This window comes from Acanthochromis polyacanthus, chromosome 3 (assembly GCF_021347895.1).
Source record: "Acanthochromis polyacanthus isolate Apoly-LR-REF ecotype Palm Island chromosome 3, KAUST_Apoly_ChrSc, whole genome shotgun sequence".
NCBI lineage: Eukaryota > Metazoa > Chordata > Actinopteri > Pomacentridae > Acanthochromis > Acanthochromis polyacanthus.
This window is the reverse complement of record NC_067115.1, coordinates 37,702,655-37,723,230: the sequence shown is the minus strand read 5'-3', so window position 1 is coordinate 37,723,230 and position 20,576 is coordinate 37,702,655. Positions and strand designations below refer to the sequence as shown.

The 20,576-nt window shown below is 38.1% G+C and overlaps 1 protein-coding gene and 1 long non-coding RNA gene across 4 annotated transcripts; one reads left to right on the top strand and one right to left on the bottom strand.

The window, feature by feature from the left end:
* The first annotated feature begins 8,651 nt into the window (after window positions 1-8,651).
* On the top strand, window positions 8,652-13,186 carry LOC127533404 (uncharacterized). The gene is made up of 5 exons (XR_007941150.1): window positions 8,652-10,073; window positions 11,518-11,609; window positions 12,192-12,302; window positions 12,418-12,691; window positions 13,073-13,186. It is a non-coding gene; the product is annotated as an uncharacterized LOC127533404 (long non-coding RNA).
* Window positions 12,976-18,172, bottom strand: LOC110964566 (uncharacterized). 3 transcript variants are annotated; one of them, XM_051946302.1, is made up of 16 exons: window positions 18,095-18,172; window positions 17,828-17,930; window positions 17,330-17,508; window positions 16,893-17,118; window positions 16,673-16,748; window positions 16,190-16,470; window positions 16,054-16,100; window positions 15,878-15,951; window positions 15,700-15,780; window positions 15,300-15,506; window positions 15,126-15,216; window positions 14,828-14,990; window positions 14,625-14,731; window positions 14,280-14,424; window positions 13,995-14,136; window positions 12,976-13,896 (listed from the first exon to the last, which is right to left on the bottom strand). In XM_051946302.1, the coding sequence occupies exons 9-16, from the start codon at window positions 15,749-15,751 to the stop codon at window positions 13,595-13,597; spliced, it is 1,209 nt and encodes a 402-aa protein (XP_051802262.1). In that variant the 5' UTR covers window positions 15,752-15,780; window positions 15,878-15,951; window positions 16,054-16,100; window positions 16,190-16,470; window positions 16,673-16,748; window positions 16,893-17,118; window positions 17,330-17,508; window positions 17,828-17,930; window positions 18,095-18,172; the 3' UTR covers window positions 12,976-13,594. The 3 variants fall into 3 exon arrangements, with proteins under 3 accessions (XP_051802262.1, XP_051802263.1, XP_051802261.1); XM_051946303.1 differs by having other exon boundaries at window positions 18,095-18,166; XM_051946301.1 differs by lacking the exon at window positions 17,330-17,508.
* Between the last annotated feature and the right edge of the window lie 2,404 nt (window positions 18,173-20,576).

Sequence of the window (20,576 nt, the reverse complement as noted above, 5' to 3'; positions counted from 1 at the left end):
TCCAGGTCACGAAAAGAAAAAATGTGCATGACTGGAATGGTGAAACACCGGAGACTGCATGGGGAAATTTGTAGTGAATGGAAGGCCAGTTCCAAAATGGGACAACCAAATAATCTGCTTTATGATGTGTAAGGGGAAAAAAATACTCAGTTGTTCATGCGAAGGAAAAACGTTACAACTGTTACATTATATGCATTGTATGAATTTTGTACTGTCAGAGAGTCCCTAAATTCAAAATCACAAGAATAAAGATTTTGATTGAAAGTTTTTGTCAATGTAATTTTGAACTTTATTTCCATGAACAGCCTCATTTCCACTGCAGAATTTTGATTACCTGTAATCCATTCCCACAATCTAAACCCTTTAAGAAACTGTGCAGATCTGTCTCAGGTTTTTACTGTAGTTTGGATCCATTTTGGATGAGAGTCATTAGAAAGAAAGCAGCGCAGACTGTTTGTAAATGTTATGCATTATTTGGATATCTGTATTTGCAAATGTTGCCATTTTTAGTGTGTTACAGCTGATTGTTGTGCATTTCATGAAAGCATGCACTGCCTGCTTGCAAATCACAAATTGTGCCAGCATTCTGTTTCACAGACTATAGTCACCTGCAAATTGAAAAAAGCACAGTTAAATAGTCACACTTTCATTTTGATAGTCTGACACCAAAGCCTTCAAAACACGATAGCTGGTCTGGACATTTTCTGAGATGGAATGTACACATAGGAGTATTTTTTTGTCTATATTATTGTGTGCTATAGGTTTCAGCCAGCCTCTTTCTTCGTCAGGATATGAAGCATGTAATACAGTGAAATCAGTTATTTCTAGATTGCATGACTGCTGTCAGTTTGTGCAGCTTTGGTAGAATCACCACTCACTATCATCCATCCATCCATTCTCTATACACCGCTTTATCCTCACTAGGGTCACGGGGGGTGCTGGAGCCTATCCCAGCTGACTCAGGCAAAGGCAGGGGACACCCTGGACAGGTCGCCAGTCTGTCGCAGGGCCACTCAATATCAGTCAAAATGTGAGAAAATGGGAGGGCACTAGGAGACACTTGTTTCTGCATGCTGTAAACGCAGGTAATTGATGTCCCCAGTTTGCCTAGCTGTTGTACTGAAATGTCACACTTCTAACTAAAGCTCAAATCACCACTGCAGTCTGTAGAGGCAGAGCGGCAGGATCCAGGAACATCTTGGATGATGGCTGGCAGGGGAATAGAGGCGTTAAGAGAAAGGGAAGAAAGTGTTAAAAAGATGACACAAGATAAAAGCGCTGATATGAATTTCAATTTCATCTCTGATCTGGTCTGGTGTCATCAGGAAGCTATTCTATTTTCTTTTTTTTCAATATTTTATTTTCAGGATTTTCAAATATTTATACAAAATACAAAAGGCAAAATGAAAAAAAGATGAAAAAACAGCAAAACAGAAGACAACAACACAGAAGAGCTGCCAGATGAAGTTACCAACTTAAAGAAATACAATATTCTTAATGGGTACATGGTCAGATGTCACGGAAATGCCAATAAAGTATACATATATCTACATATACACACATACACATATATATATGTATATGCATGCACGCATACTGTATATACTAAGTTTAGAAAAAAAAGTCAAAACAATTATTTGCTTTTCAAACAGTCAATGAATGGGCCCCATATGTCCAGGAATTTGCTTTGAGATTTTGATTTACAGAAGCAAATCCTTTCCATTTGGATAGTCATTATCATTTCGTTGAGCCATCTCTGAAAGCAAGGGGGAGTAGGGGTTTTCCAAACCAGAAGAATTATCTTCTTCGCAGCAACCATGCCAATCATTAGGGCCTGCTGTATCTCAGGTGAGTATCTAAGGGCAGTCTTTGAGCACCCAAAGAGTGCCAGCTCTGGATCAGGGGAAATGTCCAAGCCATAGGCCTTACTAAACCACTGAAAAATCTCACACCAAAATGTATGCAGTTGAGAACACAACCAGAAAAGATGCAATAAAGACCCCTCTGCACCTCTGCATCTATCACATAATGGAGAAAGTGAAGGGTAGATTTTATGCAGTTTGGACTTTGAATAATGCAGGCGATGCATAACTTTGAATTGAATCAACCTGTATCTCACGTTGATAGAACAGGTGTGGATTCTAGTCAAAGCCTCAGACCAGATATCATGAGAGACTTCAAACTCCAGTTCATTCGACCAAGCTTCTTTAAGGTGATCAGAAGATGCAGAAGTGGAGAACAAAGACACAAAACGAGATATGAGATGTTTGGAATCGGAAGGAAGCAACGTAAGTTCATAAAATGAGCACTTTTCTGGTATGGTTTCAAAATTTGGAACTGAGCTTTTGACATAATGCCTAATTTGAAGATACCGAAAATGGTGGGAGCTGGGTATGTTAAATTTAGTTTGTAGTTGACCAAAGGAGGCAAAGTGTTTGTCAATATATAAGTCTTTAAGGGTCACTATTCCACTTTGCCTCCAGACTGCGAATATCCGATCCACCTGGGATGGCGGAAAGGAATGGTTATTGCAAATAGGGGTATGTATAGATGTACCTGGAACCTTGCAAACACTTCTTATCTGGTTTAAAATAGCTATTCTATTTTCTATAGGAGCAGACTCTTAATCTAATTGTGTATAGGATGCACGTTGTCCCATTGTGGTGGTGACAAAGTATCTATTATTCAGGTTCTGTACTAAAGGGTGATACTCCTAGAATGTCAACCCGGTCTCACAAGGATTCGTGAAACTGTCACGTAAATTAATCTATGGTTTCATGCGCACCGACACGATTTTCTCATGTTTTTCGTGTTGCTCACAACGAAATTCAAACCAATGTTTTTCGTGTTGCTCACAATGAAATTCAAACCAATGTTTTTCGTGCTGCTCACAATGAAATTCAAACCAATGTATTTCAAGCGGAGGACTTTTCGTGCCACTCAGAACGTATTTCAAACGAATGGGTATATTATATTTTTAATGTAAAAGCGTTGCGAATCCAACGCTATATTTTGCATTACATCATCCCATATTTATAATGTGATGCCTTTATTTTTGCTGCAGGATTTGGGTATTTGAGATTAAAAAACGTTAGTGTTTGTTTGCAAACGGGTTTGATTTTGTTTTCATATCTTAATCTTAATCACACCTGAATAGAGCGTTTAATTAATCAAATATTCCTCGTGTGTCATGTTTCTCCTCGGTCAGATTTAAGCGAGTTAGGGCATTTTGAATGGGTACATTATATTTTTAATGTAAAAGCGTTGCGAATCCAATGCTATATTTTGCATTACATCGCCCCATATTTATAATGTAATACAGGGGTCGGCAATTAGATGTGGCTTCGGGCCAAAATTTGTGTAAACATCATTTGGCCGTTTGACCGAAGGGCCGGTGCGCTGGTATTTATTAAATAATTTTGTATAGTGGGTATCTGATGCCCACATAGCTCAGCAAGTTAAGCACGCGACTCATGTACAGGAGCTGGGGGGTATTCCACGAGGGAGAAGACACAAATGAGCTTGTACACAAAATAGTTATCTCATCATTTGGCATCACCTTTGGATCATCATCATGATCAGATTGGACCGCTGGTAAAAGGAAGGTATTCTTTATGGAAAACTGTGGCTGTTGTGTCCTGCTTATTTTAAGACAATCTGTACCTATTCCTGTTATGTGTTGACTGCACTTTGAGGGTGAAAGAAGAAAGAAAATCAGATATTTCCAAGTATTTACCGCTGGTGGATTCGAACCCACGGCGCAATGAAAAGTAAAACCACATTTAATCTACTTAACTATGCTCTAACCACTGATCCACAGTTGTGCACTGTGACAAAATGTGTAGTGTAATATGATATAGTTTGATTCACGGTTATTCCGGCGTTATTTAAAAAAGGTCTCAATGTATGTCACCGATGTATTAGCCCCATGCTGACCACGTTTGGCTCAGCAAACAGCTGTAAGGCAGCTTTCTCAACTATGAACATAATCAAAATATGTTTTGAGAACGGCTCAAACAATCAGCAGCTCAGCTCTCCCATTAAGCCGCAGAGATATAAGGGGAGTGATATAAGAGAAAAAAATGTAAAAGTGTTCACATGTTTACATTTATGAGATTTATGTATTGTTAAAGATGTATAGAAGTTGATTCAGGTTGTTCAGTCATGCTTTTTTAAGTTCTGCACTTTATTTTAAGATATACAGTTATATACAAGTTATTTATTAATAAATGTCTAAATGTTTTTGAACCGTACTGAATTTATTTGACGGTCAGTTTTTGATTACAGGCAGACTCTAATAAAACTACCAGGTTACATCAGCATATATCACAGTAACTCAAGTTAGACATTATGATGTTCTGGGGCCTCATTTATAAAGCTTGCGTACGCACAAAACAGGGCTAGAAAGTGGCGTATGCCACTTTCTACGCAAAGGTTGTGATTTATAAAAACAAACTTGGCGTGAGAATGTGCGCACCGGTGCACCAACCTTGATTCTTGATGCTTCTTTACGCACAAAACAGGGCGTAAATCACAAACTTTGCGTAGAAAGTGGCGCACGCTGTGTTCGTTGTGATTTCTAAAAAAAACTTGGCGTGAGAATGTGCGCACCGGTGCGCCAACTTTATTAAATAATTTTGTTCACTGATCACCTGGTGCCTGTATGGCTCATCCATTTGTAGGGGTGGTCTCCGACGCAGTGGCTCGGGTTCGATTCCTGCCTGCGGCACTTTTATGCATGTCTTCCCCCTACTCTTCTCCCCATTTCCTGTCACTCTTCACTGCAACTATCACAGTAAAAAGGCAAAAAAAAGTAAAGAATTTTGTTTATTTATCCATATGCGGCCGAATGGGATGAGCGTCCAACCATTAATCAGCCCTGTACAGGCACGCAGGCACACATGCTTCACACCACAACTCCCGAGTGAAAATGAATTTCTCTATGTGAACCGAAAAAATGCACATTCAATCAGTGTGCAAATTATTTGTACATCGGACATGATCATAACAAATTTAGTGGCAGGGTGGCCTGGGTCAACACATGATTCATTCATCCTGACACACAGCAGAGGGATGTCGTCATGTTTTTCGTGCAGCTCACCACGAACGAAACCGGCTGTGGTAATCACATCTGAAAGTGGTTTATACCGGCGGATTCATGACGATCTAAGCTGTCCATCGGCGTTTGCCGCCGCCGCCGCGGCCGCCACCGCAGCCGCCACCACGGCCGCCGGACATTCTTTAAATTCCTATGCAAATTCGTCGGATTCATGACGATCTAAGCTGTCCATCGGCGTTTGCGGCCGCCGCTGCGGCAAACGCCGATGGACAGCTTAGATCGAGACGCTCTAAGACGCTGTAATAAAATTTTGTGGTCGATTGTGTCAAACGCTGCACTAAGATCTAACAAAACAAGTATAGAGACTAGTCCATTATCTGATGCTATGAGAAGGTCATTAGTAACTTTCACTAGAGCTGTTTCTGTGCTATGATGCACTCTGAAGCCTGACTGAAACATTTCAAACAAATTATTCCTTTGTAAGTGTTCACATAATTGATTTGCAACTGTTCTTTCCAGAATTTTAGAGAGAAATGGTAGGTTGGATATCGGTCTATAGTTAGCTAACACATCTGGATCTAAAGTGGGCTTTTTAAGCAAAGGTTTGATGACAGCAACCTTAAAAGCCTGTAGTACATAGCCTGTTACTAGAGAGAGATTAATCAGATCTAACATTGCAGAATTAATTAAAAGTAAAATCTCCTTGAAGAGTCTAGTTGGGATAGGATGTAAAAGACATGTTGATGGTTTGGATGTAGAAACTGTTGAAATTAGTTCAGAGAGACATATAGGAGTGAAGAATTCTAAAGATTCATCAGGTCTAACAGCCAATTCAAAAGCATCTGTGACATTTGTAGGAAGGGCCAGATTAATTTTATCTCTCATCAGAACTATTTTATGTGTAAAGAAGCTCATGAAGTCGTTACTGGTTAAAGCTAAAGGAATACAAGGTTCAACAGAGCTCTGACTCTTTGTCAGCCTGGCTGCAGTGCTAAAGAGAAACCTCGGGTTGTTCTTGTTCTCATCTATTAAAGATGAATAATAAGTTGTCCTGGCATTACGAAGAGCTTTTTTATAGATTACTAGACTATTTTTCCAAGCCACATACACTACCTCTGAATTAGTGGAATACCACTTTCTTTCCAGCTTTCGGGATGCCTGCTTTAAAGTCCGCAGCTGGGAATCATACCAAGGAGCAAGTCTTCTCTGAGATATAACTTTCTTTTTTACAACTGAAGCAGGGAACATTCCCATAGACCAGGGGTCGGCAACCCGCGGCTCCGGAGCCGCATGCGGCTCTTTCAGCCCTCTGTTGTGGCTCCCTGTAACTTTGGAAAATACATTGTTCTGCCTTTCAGGCGTGTTTCAATGCATTTTAATATAGAGAATTTTATTGTGAAATTACCGCTCTTACTTTGACGTGTCACTCCACCAGATGTGCTGTGCCTGTGACATGAGAGGCAAAGCTGATGCAGAGAGACAACACGGAGCTTCCGATTTACACACGTTTCATGCCTTTTTTTAAATTTTACTCCTGGATAAGCAACGCCTGTAATTTCAGATCGTTTTGTACTCAAGAATGGCAAGCCTGTATATTAAAGCTCCACTCCAAGAAAGACACATCTTTGAGTCAAAAGTACTCATGATAGGGTAATACACGTTACTCGCAAGAACAAGTCCAGCATCCAGGCAGCAGGTCAGAGAGTCAGAGGAGTGTCGTCTTGGAAAAATAGGGCAGCGACTTGCCGGAGAAAAGTTATTAGCTTAAGATAAATAGATATAGATTTTACAAGTTAAATAGACATTCGCAAAATATTGATTTCCAGCTAACATTATGCAACATATGAGGTCCAGGAGTATGGAGTTATATTTGTGCCACAATTCTGAGCACACAGTGTGAAATTTTGAGCACAGAAAAATCTATTTTGAATGCAAAACTGTGTATCTTGAGCGAGCGATGGGGGATTTTGAGCACAATAAATATACTTGAACAAACAAAAATCTATTCTGTGCTGAATCAGTGTGTTTGCTCATTCAGTTTTACTCATATGTCCTCTCACAAACTCTAACTTGGTGCTCAAACAGGCCGCTGCGTGCTCTCAGTCCTCTCCTCTCTCTCTCTCTCTCAACCTCTGCTCGCTCAGCTTGTCCTCTCGCTCGCTCAGCTTGGAAAACACGTTACAAATGTGCCACATCAAACTACATTCTGATTGGCTATTAGCTCTCCAATTCGATCGCTTGTTATATTGAACCGGAAGTAAACAACCCGCCATTAAATCAGAGAAGAAGATTTGAAAGGAAGCGCGATTTGAATGCAGTGTTTTGCCTTGACATTGAAAACAAGTTTCGGTAAGTATTTTTATTATTATCATCATCATTGTATCATTATCGGTATACCGTGTTAGTTTTGTGTACTATAGTGCTGTAACGTTAGGGTTGTGTTGTTTGGATTCACAATATATCCACTTATCTTGAGACATTAATGTTAGCTGTTGTGTGACTAAAATCGACGGGAGAAGAGAACATACAGCCTGACGGATCAAGCCACTACACTCATGTAGCCACCCACCGAATATGACTGAAAATTCTGATAGCGATACGCCGCAGCATCCGGTGAGTCATAGCTACATTTATATTTTTGTGATGTTACGCCATTATTTATGATGTGTTTGCTGTGTGTTTGACAACAACTGCTATCCAATAGTTTTAGATATATGTATCGCTATCTGGCGCCTTTTTTTTTTATTGAAGAACAACATACAAACAGTAGCTTAAAGCAGTGGCTCTCAACCCTGTTACTCAAGACCACATGTCCTGCATGTTTTAGATGCTTCCCTGCTCCAACACACCTGGTTCAAATGATCAGCTCATCATCAAGCCTCTGCAGAAGCCTGATGACGAGCTGATCATTTGAGTCAGGTGTGTTGGAGCAGGGAAGCATCTAAAAAATGCAGGACATGGGGTCCTGAGGAACAGGGTTGAGAGCCACTGGCTTAAAGTATACAAGAAAACAAATAAAATAACAGATTAGCTAAGGGTACCCTATATTAAATAAAAACGTTATAATGATTACAGGTATTTAACTTCCTTTCCTAGCAGCTCTGGACTATGTCTGGTGACCAGCAACAACCGCAGCCACAGGTAATTCATTTGTACCGCCTTTGTTCTATACAGTGTGTTATTAACGTCTATAAAGTTCTGTTTTGTCCCTTAGCTTGTAATGTTACATTATGAGCTTTTTATCTACATAGTTACAACTAGTTACATTACTAGTTACCTTTCAAAAAAGTGACACACAACCTGTTTAATCAGCTCCCAGAACTGAATCCACTTTAAGATGACCAAAAATAGCCTACAATTTAACACACAACATTGTTTTGTAGGCTACAAATTTAAAGACTGTTTTTGGCATAGCAACATTATCTGTAAAAACTTTGGCATTACCAACTGTTCAAATAAATTTAACCTTTTGTATATATGACCTAATGTGACAATAACTGAGACAGACTGACTCCAAGGCATTTTATTTTATCTATTTGTTTATTTTTTTGCATATTCTGTCTGAAAAATGAACAAAATAAAACAGACTTGTTCACCTCATTTGAAAATCTTAACCTGCATTTTCTCTGAATATTCAAATATATATATAAAAAATTATATAACTGAAAGAGTCTTTTCTTTTCACTTGTTTTCCTCCATCATAACACCATGTTCTAACTGAGCTCAAGCGAGTGTCAGCGATAAAATCAATTTGATTGCTTTATTTTATAGTTGAGTGTCCAACTGTCCATGCCATGCAGCACATACCTTTTACCTAAGAGCATACTCCTCATCCGACCCCAGCTGAAGACACCAGGGAGCTGAAAGCTGTCATGATGCTCAATAGTTTTCTGTTAAAAATGTAGGCTACAAATGAGAGATGGATTCAGTGTGAATAGAGCATGTGATGTAAGATAATGCAACAGTCGGATGCGTCATTCAGTTAGGACACAATGTACGCAGCATTAGTTGGAACTGCAGTCTAATTACTGTTTTAGGAATCGTAATCCCTTTCTTTAATTGTTACTTGAAAAAAGTAATCATATTACTGTTATGCGTTAGTGTCCATCAGTGATTGAGAGACATGACTGAGTCCCTCTTCCTTGCTAATCTGAGCTCTTTCTGTCCAACAGGACATGCTGAGACAGCAGTTGATGGAGGGACTGCTGAACAAACTGCAATCTGTCATAAACCAGCAACCACTCAATTTGGATTATTTACAGTTCGTGACTCGCCATGAACTGATTTTGTTTGACTCGTTTTCTGAGCAGATAGGCGGTGTATCAGAAATTACAGATGCTTTAAAAAATCTCCATGATGCTGTCCAGTTGGAAATAGATGTTAGCTATACACCCATTCTGGAACAAGAAGTACAAGTTGGTCTAAGAGCTGGTCAACCTAAAATTGTAGTAGAGCAAGAAAAACTTAAGTATCTTCTGGACACACATCTGCCAGTCTCCTGCATTGCAAAATGCCTTGGTGTTTCAAGAAGAACGCTCTACAGAAGAATGCAGGAATTTGGTTTCTCTGTAAGAGGATCATACAGCACAATGACTGATGAGGAACTTGACACCATAATTTCAGGTATTAAAAGTCAGATGCCAAATTCTGGATATCGAATAGTTCAAGGACATTTGGCTTCAATGGGTCACCGCATTCAGTGGTCAAGAATGATGGCCTCCATGCATCGTGTTGATGCTGCAGGGATCTTTTCACGGATGAAAGAACTTGGATGCATTGTGCGAAGAAGTTATAGTGTGCGAGGTCCTCTCTCTTTGGTCCACATCGACACTAATCACAAACTCATACGGTAGAGTAAAATAGCCTGTTAATTCAATTATCTACATATTGAATGTTCAGAGTAGGTGGCATGTCCTGCATATCTTAAAAACAGTCATAGTTATATTGTATTTTTTCCAACTTGAACAGGTACAATGTTGTAATCTTCGGTGGAGTCGATGGTTACTCAAGAAAGGTAATTTGCGTTATTGTTCCTACAGCCAGTTGTTTGAACATCGCTATGCAGAATGATGTATGTTCAGTTTGTCAGTGGAGGGATGTTTTCAGATCTACTCAAAGTGTTCCTTTCTCTGTGCTCACTGAAAATAAGATTTTGATGTAGAACTGTAAAGCCCCCAAACACTGGCCGCATTTTTCTGAAATGAAACATTTGCTTATACATAGATTCTGGAATTTTTTAGGAGGGAAAAGAAGTAGATGTGATTTTAAGGAGATAATTGAACAGTGAGGCAAATTCCTTTTATTTTTGCTGTAGACCGAAAACATTTGGGTTTGACATTAAAAGAAGAATACGAGGCACAAGATCAGCATTTTAGCTTTTATTTCCAGGTATTAACACCTGGATCTGATGAGATATCATTATTGGTAATAATGATCTTTAAGATATGATGGAGATTGGTTATTAAGAGCATTATAACATTATTGGTAACTTTAGCCAAGCAAAAGTACTGGAACAGATAGACTTAAAATTAAATTTAATAACACTCAGTATTTAGTTGCAAATCCTTTGCATGCAATAACTGCATCGAGCATGTGACCCATTGGCATCACCAAACTTTTGCATTCTTCTTTTGCGATGCTTTTCCAAGCTTGTTTGTTTTGGGGTGCTACTCCCTTCAGTTTCCTCTTAAGCAGGTAAAATGCATGCTCTATAGGGTTTAAGTCTGTTGATCTCTTGTCTCATAATCTTTTGATTTCGAACCCAAATGTTTTCAGTCTACAGCAAAAATAATTTCCCTCACAGTTCCAATACTTTTGGAGAGGAGTGTAGTTCTTTTATCATTGTAGGTTTGAAAAATTACATTGACCAGTATAAGTCAGTATGGAATTCCTGTTTTGATCAAATGATCACAATCACATTTGTCTACACCTTTTTTAAATGCAAAAAAGTAATCAATTGATTGATTGATTAAAATTGCCTCTAAGTAGGCTGTAATCAATCAGGCTACTTTTCTTACACATTTACCTTACATATTTCTATCATAAAGTACAAAAGTATTTCATGTAGCAGCATTACCTTTATGTCAGACTTTTATTGTAGGTAGTCCCTATATCTCCTTGCATTTCTAGCAAAGGGTAACAATTCTGATGCAGCTAAATGTATTTCAGATCAAATTTTTTTGTTTGTTTTACATCTCAAACAGTGTTAAACATGCAAAAGTTGCAACACTACAAGAGCAATATATATTTTAATATGTGCGGTATACCAAGTTGACCTTTTTGTAATATGAACAAATATTAAAATACCAAATGCTGTAGAGGATTCTGTTGCAATGCAATTTGTAAAGATGTAGGACTTACCTATGTTTCATTTTATGGTATGAACCCACACTGCAAGATCTAATTCTGGTAGCAGAGTTGAAAGCAGATGTATGCTTTTCTATGTGGTTGTATTGCAGATCATGTACTTGGATGCTGCAACAAATAACAAAGCAGCAACTGCGTTCTCATTCTTCATGAGATCAACAGAGCTCCATGGCTTACCATCCAGGTATTTTGCAAAAACAAACATATGAGGATAAGTGACTCTCTACATTTCAGATTAAAAATAAAATTATTGGGAGTGTGCCATCTAAGGTACCTTACAATTCAGGGTGCTACGATTCGATTATTCAATGACTATTATAATAATTGCAACTTTTTTTTCAAACAAAATGAACTTCAGTGGAATTAATTTCACATATTCAGGAAAACTAATAGCATAAAGTGCTTTTAGAAATTAATAAGACTTCCAAAATCTTTAATTATTTCTTCTTTGATTTTTAAAGGCACTTTATTTTATTAGTTTTCCTACGTGGAATTCATTCCATTAAAGTTAATTTTCTGTACTGGAAGGAATTGTCTATCTGGTCCGTTCTTGAAACTGTGCAAGCAGCGTGTGCGGCTTTGATTTATCTCCGGGTGCTGCAACTGTGTTCTTGTCTTTTGATTGATATGAAACCTTTTTTTTTCTTTTTACATTTATGAATCGTAACCAATTCTTCATACTTCAACATTGATCTATTAAATTTAAAGTAAACCTTGTTAGATTAATTGGTGAATTCATTATCATTAAAATGTATTTTCATCTTAGGGTAAGAGGGGGTCAGGGAGTCGAAAACCTGGACATTGCACGCTACATGTTTGCCACACGGGAAACAGGAAGAGCAAGCTTCATCTCTGGAAAGAGTGTACACAATCAGAGGTAAATTAATTTCAAGTCTTGCAATTTTGACTGCATAATTATTGTAGTTCTGTTGTTCAATGAAAGCATAAATTGATGTTTAAATTTAAGTTGACCAATTCAAATTTCTTTCTAGAATAGAGTGACTTTGGCGTGACGTCTGGTTTGCAGTCACAAGCAAATACCATGAGGTCCTTCACTCACTGGAGGAAGACGGTCTACTTGATATCTCTGATGTGGTACACATATTCGGTGTGCACTACATCTTTGTCCCAAGACTCCGAGCCGACCTCAGCACCTTCAGTGGAGGATGGAATAATCATCCTCTACGGACAGAGGGAGGTGTCACTCCAGAACAGCTGTGGTGTATGGGACACATACAAAATCTTGACGAAGGAGAGAGACTTGAGGTACATCAAGTTCACATCCAAGACATTAAAAAACACAAAAACATGAGTTGTAAAGGTGTGATGAAAGCAGACACCCATCTTGTTTTCTGGCAGAAAATTGGACTGTGGCCATGGTTGTGTCTAAAGATGAGCTTGTCATGATTTGTGTAAATAATGCTGTTACATTTTTTCACTAACACCCATAATGCCTGTTGGTTGCATTGAGTGATGAGAAGCGTATGATGTCTAATATCTTCAGCAAGAGCCACCTGTTCACTTTCTATTTTAAGTATAAGCAAATACACTTATGTAGCCATCTTGTTTATTTTTGTAAAACAAATACTTGGTAGAACAATGTATTAGGAACAGACTTGACTCAGTTGTGCTATTCTGGACCTGTAGGAACTTCAAGACCCAGGCATCGACTGGGAGAGTGCTGTAATGCAACAGGATTCTGCTGGAGCAGTTGTGGTCCCCGAAATTGCATGCCCACTAGATGACGAAGCTCTGGAGGAACTTCAGAGAACTATTGACCCTCTGGACCATTCTGAGTCTCATGGTCGTGACTTGTACATTCAATTCTTGCACAAGGTTAATGACATTTGAGCATTATCTTCAACATATTAAGTAGTTACAGATAACCAATACAAACAAAGCATCCTGTAAGAGGTATTAAACAACAAATCTGAATAAACTTCATAAGATACAGAACATCCATTTGCATATGAATCATTCTTGTTTTAACTTGAGTATAGCTATTAAACTCTGGAATCCACCATCAAACTGCTTCACTCCTGATTCTTCTAAACTCAGTGTTGTGCTATGAGGTATTCTGAACAAAACTCTTGTCTGATTTTCATATAGAACAGTGATGGGCCATCTGAATTGGCATATTAATCAGTTGTTTTCATTTGAGTAGAGTTGTTAAACTCTGTGGAATCCAAAACCATATCGAAGTGCTTCACTCATAATTCTTCTAAACTCATTGTAAGTGCTAAGATGCTGTATTGGAAAAGTCACAGTCTGGGTGCATGCACTCACAATTGGATAACAAACCGAGTGGTCTCCAAGCCTCTCTCTGCAGTCATGGTCAAAGTTGCATGTTATCTTGAAATGTCTCTTTTCATCAGGGAGGATAGGAATGTGGGATTGGCCTGTCATCCACTGGAGCACATGTGGCACCGTAAGAGGCTGCTTATCACATTCTGCACTGTCTGTCTCAACATCTGTGATGAAGATATTTAAAATAACATGAATTTAAGAAACACACTTAAATATTCTTTGATATTTAGAAGTTATGTGTATACTATACAGTATATAATACCTGGCATGTCAATCTCCTGCATTTCTATTTCCTGCAAGAAATCTTGGAGGAAATTCATCATCTTTCTCTCATTTCTCTCCTTTGATGTGCCCTTTTCACTGAAATGTGGCTGGCAGTTCATCATAATGAAATCAGCATCAGGCTATAAAGAGAGTGAATGCCTATTTGTTTAAATATATGTAAGTGCACAAACTCAGGCTATTAATGACATAGAAAATGGAAAATGTCACACAGAACAAAAATACTGTCTTTAAGAACAAAATAAGTGGTAAGTAAAATTCTTACCTTGGTGATCTTCCCAGGAACAAACAAGGAGTGACAAGCTGTGGGATATGTAGCCATCAGCTCCACCAGGCCATACAGTCCCATGCCCTTTCTTAATTGCTGCAGCATTGGAATCAATCTTGTTGTAGAATGTAGGACAATTGCTCTTTGAAGAAAAGTACAGGAAGAAAAAATGAATACTGGTTTGAACAATATTTTGTATTGTACATAGTAGCTATTTGTTTATTTTCTCCTATTTAATTGATCATCAATTCTCATTATGTGTCAGTGTGAGCAATGTGTTAAGATGTTTGTTACATAAAAAAATGAATGAAAAATGAATGTTAGTATTGTTTTAATACTTACCGAATTATGCTTTCTTTGCTTTCCAGTTTGATCTGGCCTGTGTATCCACAGCTGACGATGTCATCACTGTACATCATCAGAGATTGGACATCAGCAGAATTTAGAACCTGAAAACGTGCAATATAGAGATGAAGAGAATAATACAATAGGTATTAACGCGTGATAGAAATAATTCATATTCAACAATGAAAAAGAACACTCACTCTGCTGATGAGTAGACTGGATTCTAGATCGGCCACATCCTCCGTAGACAGCGAATGACAGTCCACCTCTCCTGTGCAGAGGAAGTTGTAGCACCACTCTTTCAAAAAAGCAGGAGGTGGACCCCCTTGTGCAAGGCTGACTGCCATTATTTCCCCAATAGTTCTGTGTGCAAGGCAGAAAAAGTTTCAGTCGAAAAAGAAATGCTTACGTTCATGACATGTGTATATAGGATATATTTTATGATACATATACACACACACACATATATATGTGTGTATATATATATAGTTTACCAACCTGAAATTGTCATTGTCGAGATCTGTCAAAGAGTACTTGGGATTTTTACCCTGGTTCCCAGGTCCTCTCTTTTCAATACCTGAAATCATTTCTTGCAATATGCAATATCCAGATTTAGATGATCTATTAGTTTTGGTTCATATAAAAGAAGAAACAGTGACATGACTAACTTACCAGTCAGGAAATCTTTTCTAAGTGCTCCTGTATCAATGCCTGCCTCTCCTATATAGACCACTGTCAGAGCACTGACAGGAGATGCAGTTTTTTTCCTTTTCCATTGGAGAAAGCCCCTGTCAAGAAGGTCTTCTCTGTCCACACACAGTTTTAAATTCTGTTGTGGTGTCAACTTGTTGTTTAATGAAGAGAAGTACATCTTCCACACTTAGGAAGACAACAGAAGAAATATACGATAGTCTTAAATTCACAAACACAATTTGTACACATTCAAGTCATTTGAGAGTATGTTTTGGCTAGGTCTTGTGTAACCAAGAGCTTGTTGTGTAAATAATGGTGCACAACATTTATGTGCTGTTAAAAATAAACACATGCAAAAGATCATCTTAATAAAACATACCTCTTTGGTTCGGATATTGTAGTTTGAGCTGCTGTACTTGGGCTGTTGTCATTTGATGCAGAAGTCACAGCACATTCAAAGCTGTGCATGAAACAGTATTATCAAACACTGTACAGACCATATATGGACATAAATCTATGAAAATGTTTAGTATACATATCAGGACAAAGCAGATTACCTCTCTCCACATAAGCTAGCATGGACTGTAATCTCATCATCTGGGAATTCTTTAGTGCAAAGTGGGCAAACCACCTGAAATTTGAAAAAATATTGCTCAATGTGAAAAAACAAAAACGATCACCTGGTGCAATGCAAACCAAATGATCTAGGATTTTAATTATATGCGATACTTACCTTACACTTTTTCTCCACAACACATACATCATCAGAGGACTGCAGATCTACAAAAGAGTACATTTAATTAACAATTAACACTTAAATTGTAATTATTAAGGGTGATTCAACAAAAAATAAAAGAATTTGCCCTCACCTCATCATCATCATCGTCATAGGACAGTTTTCCTGTACACGTCTTGATGTGCACTGCAAGTATCTGCAGAGGCATCACTTCGTTACACTGGTAACACAACTTCTTAGGCATTTTTGAGAAGTGCTGTGAGTCAGGAGGAAAAGGAGAAGTATCCAATGTCTCCTGAAGCGGTACAATGTAAAAAGTTGCTTTGCCGCCTGATGACACAGCACGCAGAGCTTTGGCAGTATATCCCTCAGCTTCTGGTGGAATGACAGTTAATTTTTGTCGACCACTCCCACCTTTTTTACCAGATAAAGAGAAAGAAAAAATTGTTTAAAAATCATCTGTTTTGTTGAGAGAAATATACATTTTGACAGTCAACCATCTCTAATGCTAACAACAGCACATAAGTAATCGATATAAGGGTTTACAGACACCAAAAATGGGAGAGTGGGATGTAATGATCAGTAAATATCAAAATTTAAAACAATTCTTACAAACCTGTAGCCTTGTGCAAGAGCCATCCTCCACACAGACCCTCCATCTTTGGAAATGTTACGGCCAGGAGCCTTGAAATCTTGGTTAACATTTAAAGGGGTGGGGTGGGGGTGGGGATATGACACAGAGAGAAACATTGACAGTGCACATAAGTAAAGATGAAGTACAAAAGAAAAATAACTACTTTTAATGATACATCAAACAACTGGACTGACAACCGTACCTCTGTGTGGTCACCATCTTCGGGAAGGGTTACCGTTTGTCTCCCCATGCCTGCCTGGAGGAGCTCAAGCTCCTCTCCTGGCAATGGTGTGTGTGACGTATTTTTCGGGAGCAGATAAAAATTCAGGGCAGTAGTCTTGTTGGTTATCTTAAAGAGATGCTTGGTGGCAGTCAAACACCTCTTTTTACCACGGTTGAGATTTGACCTGAAATGTCCTGGAAAAGATCTGTGGATTAAAACAAGTTTATGTGAGTTTAATAAATGTTGCATTCATATTTTAACATGTAAACCAAACTCCTGTCTGAGTGTGACATTTTAATTTACACATCCTAATTGTTGAACAAATGGGACAAGGGACATAAACACATTGCAGTTACAACAATACGATTTTTCTCCAGTGCAAATGAGAATGACGTTGTGTGGCTTAAACAACAAACCTTGTCATTTCTTGCTGCACAGTTACATTTCTAGAGGCCAGCTGCACTGTCTCCTGCCTTGGCTGCACTGTCTCCTGCCTTGGCTGCACTGTCTCCTGTCTTGGTGAGCTGTTTGTGGCCAAAGTGTTGAGTAGCAACGACACCAGATTTCTGGCTGCAGACTCAACTGCACCGTGACCCTACATCAATTCAGGATGTAACGTTAACATGTTTTCTGATAGACATGATGCGACTAAATTTCATTAAAACATTAAATACCTGTAATCATTATAACGTTCTTATTTAATATAGTGTACCCTTAGCTAATCTGTTATTTTATTTGTTTTCTTGCATACTTTAAGCTACTGTTTGTATGTTGTTCTTCAATAAAAAAAAAAGGCGCCAGATAGCGATACATATATCTAAAACTATCGGATAGCAGTTGTAGTCAAACACACAGCAAACACATCGTAAATAATGACGTAACATCACAAAAATATAAATGGAGCTATGACTCACCGGACGCTGCGGCGTATCGCTATCAGAATTTTCAGTCATATTCGGTGGGTGGCTACATGAGTGTAGTGGCTTGATCCGTCGGGCTGTATGTTCTCTTCTTCTCCTGTCGATTTTAGTCACACAACAGCTAACATTAATGTCTCAAGATAAGTGGATATATTGTGAATCCAAACAACACAACCCTAACGTTACAGCACTATAGTACACAAAACTAACACGGTATACCTATAATGATACAATGATGATGATAATAATAAAAATACTTACCGAAACTTGTTTTCAATGTCAAGGCAAAACACTGCATTCAAATCGCGCTTCCTTTCAAATCTTCTTCTCTGATTTAATGGTGGGTTGTTTACTTCCGGTTCAATATAACAAGCGATCTAATTGGAGAGCTAATAGCCAATCAGAATGTAGTTTGATGTGGCACATTTGTAACGTGTTTTCCAAGCTGAGCGAGCGAGAGGACAAGCTGAGCGCGCAGAGGTTGAGAGAGAGAGAGAGGAGAGGACTGAGAGCACGCAGCGGCCTGTTTGAGCACCAAGTTAGAGTTTGTGAGAGGACATATGGGTAAAACTGAATGAGCAAACACACTGATTCAGCACAGAATAGATTTTTGTTTGTTCAAGTATATTTATTGTGCTCAAAATCCCCCATTGCTCGCTCAAGATACACAGTTTTGCATTCAAAATAGATTTTTCTGTGCTCAAAATTTCACACTGTGCGCTCAGAATTGTGGCACAAATATAACTCCATACATCAAGGCAGCAACCATCCAACAACACAAGCCAAGCAGTAAAAACAGATTAACGGTCAAAAGCCTTGCCATCAGTCCCTACAGGCTACAGTGAACAATGCAAAAATTGCAACATTTTTGTGTCAGTTACTACCTTACAGCAGTCAGGTTTAGGAGATTACAAAGACTGTGAGAATTATGTTGGCGTAATATAAGAAAAAAGCAGGCGAACAAAGTGGTAATTTTAGGACAAAGTTATAATTTTGATTTCAAGAAAAAATGTGTAATTTACAATAAAGGTCATAATCTTTTGGAAAAAAATATAAAAACAAAGGAATTTGTAATATTATATACATTTTACTGTAAAAATGACTGAATTTGGTAAGACCTTTATTATCAAAGATTTTAGGATGATGAAATGAAATAAAAACAGTCATTTCCATAAGTGGATATGTTTTAAAGCAGAGCAGGATTTGGTTTTCTCAAGCTAAATTGAGCCAAAGAGCAGACAGATCAATGGTGATGACAGTCTGTAGATACAAAACAAAGAAGCAGTAAGGCAATTGAGGCTGCTATAACATTCAGGAAAATTACAGCTTTACTGTCATGCTCAGAATATTTTGGCCTTATTCTTGAAAGACAGAGTTGGACACTTGCAATGAATCATCTCCACTCTGACCAAGAAGTAGCACTTGATTCTTCACCCTCACCCTCTGGTTTGCATCTTTGTGGGAAAAAATTCAGACTGCAGTAGGATGAGCCCAAACATACCTCAAAGCTTTGACTTAAAGACCAAAGAAGATCAAGTGGTGACTGTCAAGAACTTTTCTCCACTGTCACCGGACCTCAGCCCCACTAAATATTTATGGAGCATTTGAAGACTGAGAAAGACAAACTTTCCTGGCATCACAAGAAGCTCTCCAGAGCATTGTCATATCATGCTGTGATAATATGGCTTATCAGATTGAATACTTTTAACTAGAATTGTTAGACTGATAATATAATTTGTAATGAAAAATAACAAATGCAAAAAAGAAAAAAATTCACTCCTGGACCTCACTGTACAGAATATAGCAGGAGGCCACCGAGCTTAGATTAAACAGCAAAGATTGTATGTATACTTCTAAGCATGAGATGAAGGGTGTCAATGTCGTGTCTGTGTGTCTACTAGGCATTTACAGTTCCTTTAAAGCATTTGGAAATAGTTTTTCATTTTCCACATACATTTGCAATTGTATTGTTATGTATGTTATGTTTGTATATTCGACGAGCACAGGTTTTGGTCTTGGTGGGAAACAAAACACAACCTGACTAAAATTAAAAAACTTCAGGGTGTTGCACATAACTGTTGTATGCAGAAGTTGTTTCAGCATCAAACTACATCTTCCATCTGTGTTCAATGAATGAGACCTGTATTGCTAATGAACATCTCAGAATAGCTTCAAAATTCCAGAAAGAAACTATTTTGTAATGGTTATTTTACAAAACTAGATTAAAAATGACAAAATGTTATTAAAAAATAAAAGAAAGAACTGGGGTGAATAGTCTGGAGACACTATATAACAGAATGAATGAACAAGCAGTTCCTCGGAGTGAGTGTGCTAGAGTGAGGCTGCACTATTATAGCTTGTTAAAGGGATTTTGAAAATAGTAACATATTGATACTAGAAGGAAAGGCAAAAGAGACATTAAATGTATACTGGAAACGGCAGGCTTATCCATGCAGCCAACATGCATGCAGTCAGACTGAATATAATATAATCTGATCAGGTTTAGGACAGGAAGGATGTAAACAACAACAGTTCAGTGTGTGGGCTTTTTTGCAATAATGTGACCAGAGTGGCTCTATTTGTGGTGAATAAAATCTCACATCTCGCTGTCAGACAGTGCTAATCTCATGGAGGTCTCCTTGCTTCCTCCTCAGGTCCATTAGCTCTCTTTTTTCGCAATATTTTATTTTTCAAATTTTCCAATTTAACAAAACATATAAAACATATATAAAAAAATATAAAT

Bases quoted from the DNA above. Each gene is read 5' to 3' on its own strand.
- LOC110964566 (XM_051946302.1), bottom strand. From the start codon at position 15,751: ATGACAACAGCCCAAGTACAGCAGCTCAAACTACAATATCCGAACCAA. The intron at 14,137-14,279 runs GTAAGAATTTTA...CTCTCTTTATAG, and splicing joins TTCCTGGGAAGATCACCAAG to CCTGATGCTGATTTCATTAT. The intron at 13,897-13,994 runs GTATTATATACT...TCTTCATCACAG, and splicing joins GCAGGAGATTGACATGCCAG to ATGTTGAGACAGACAGTGCA.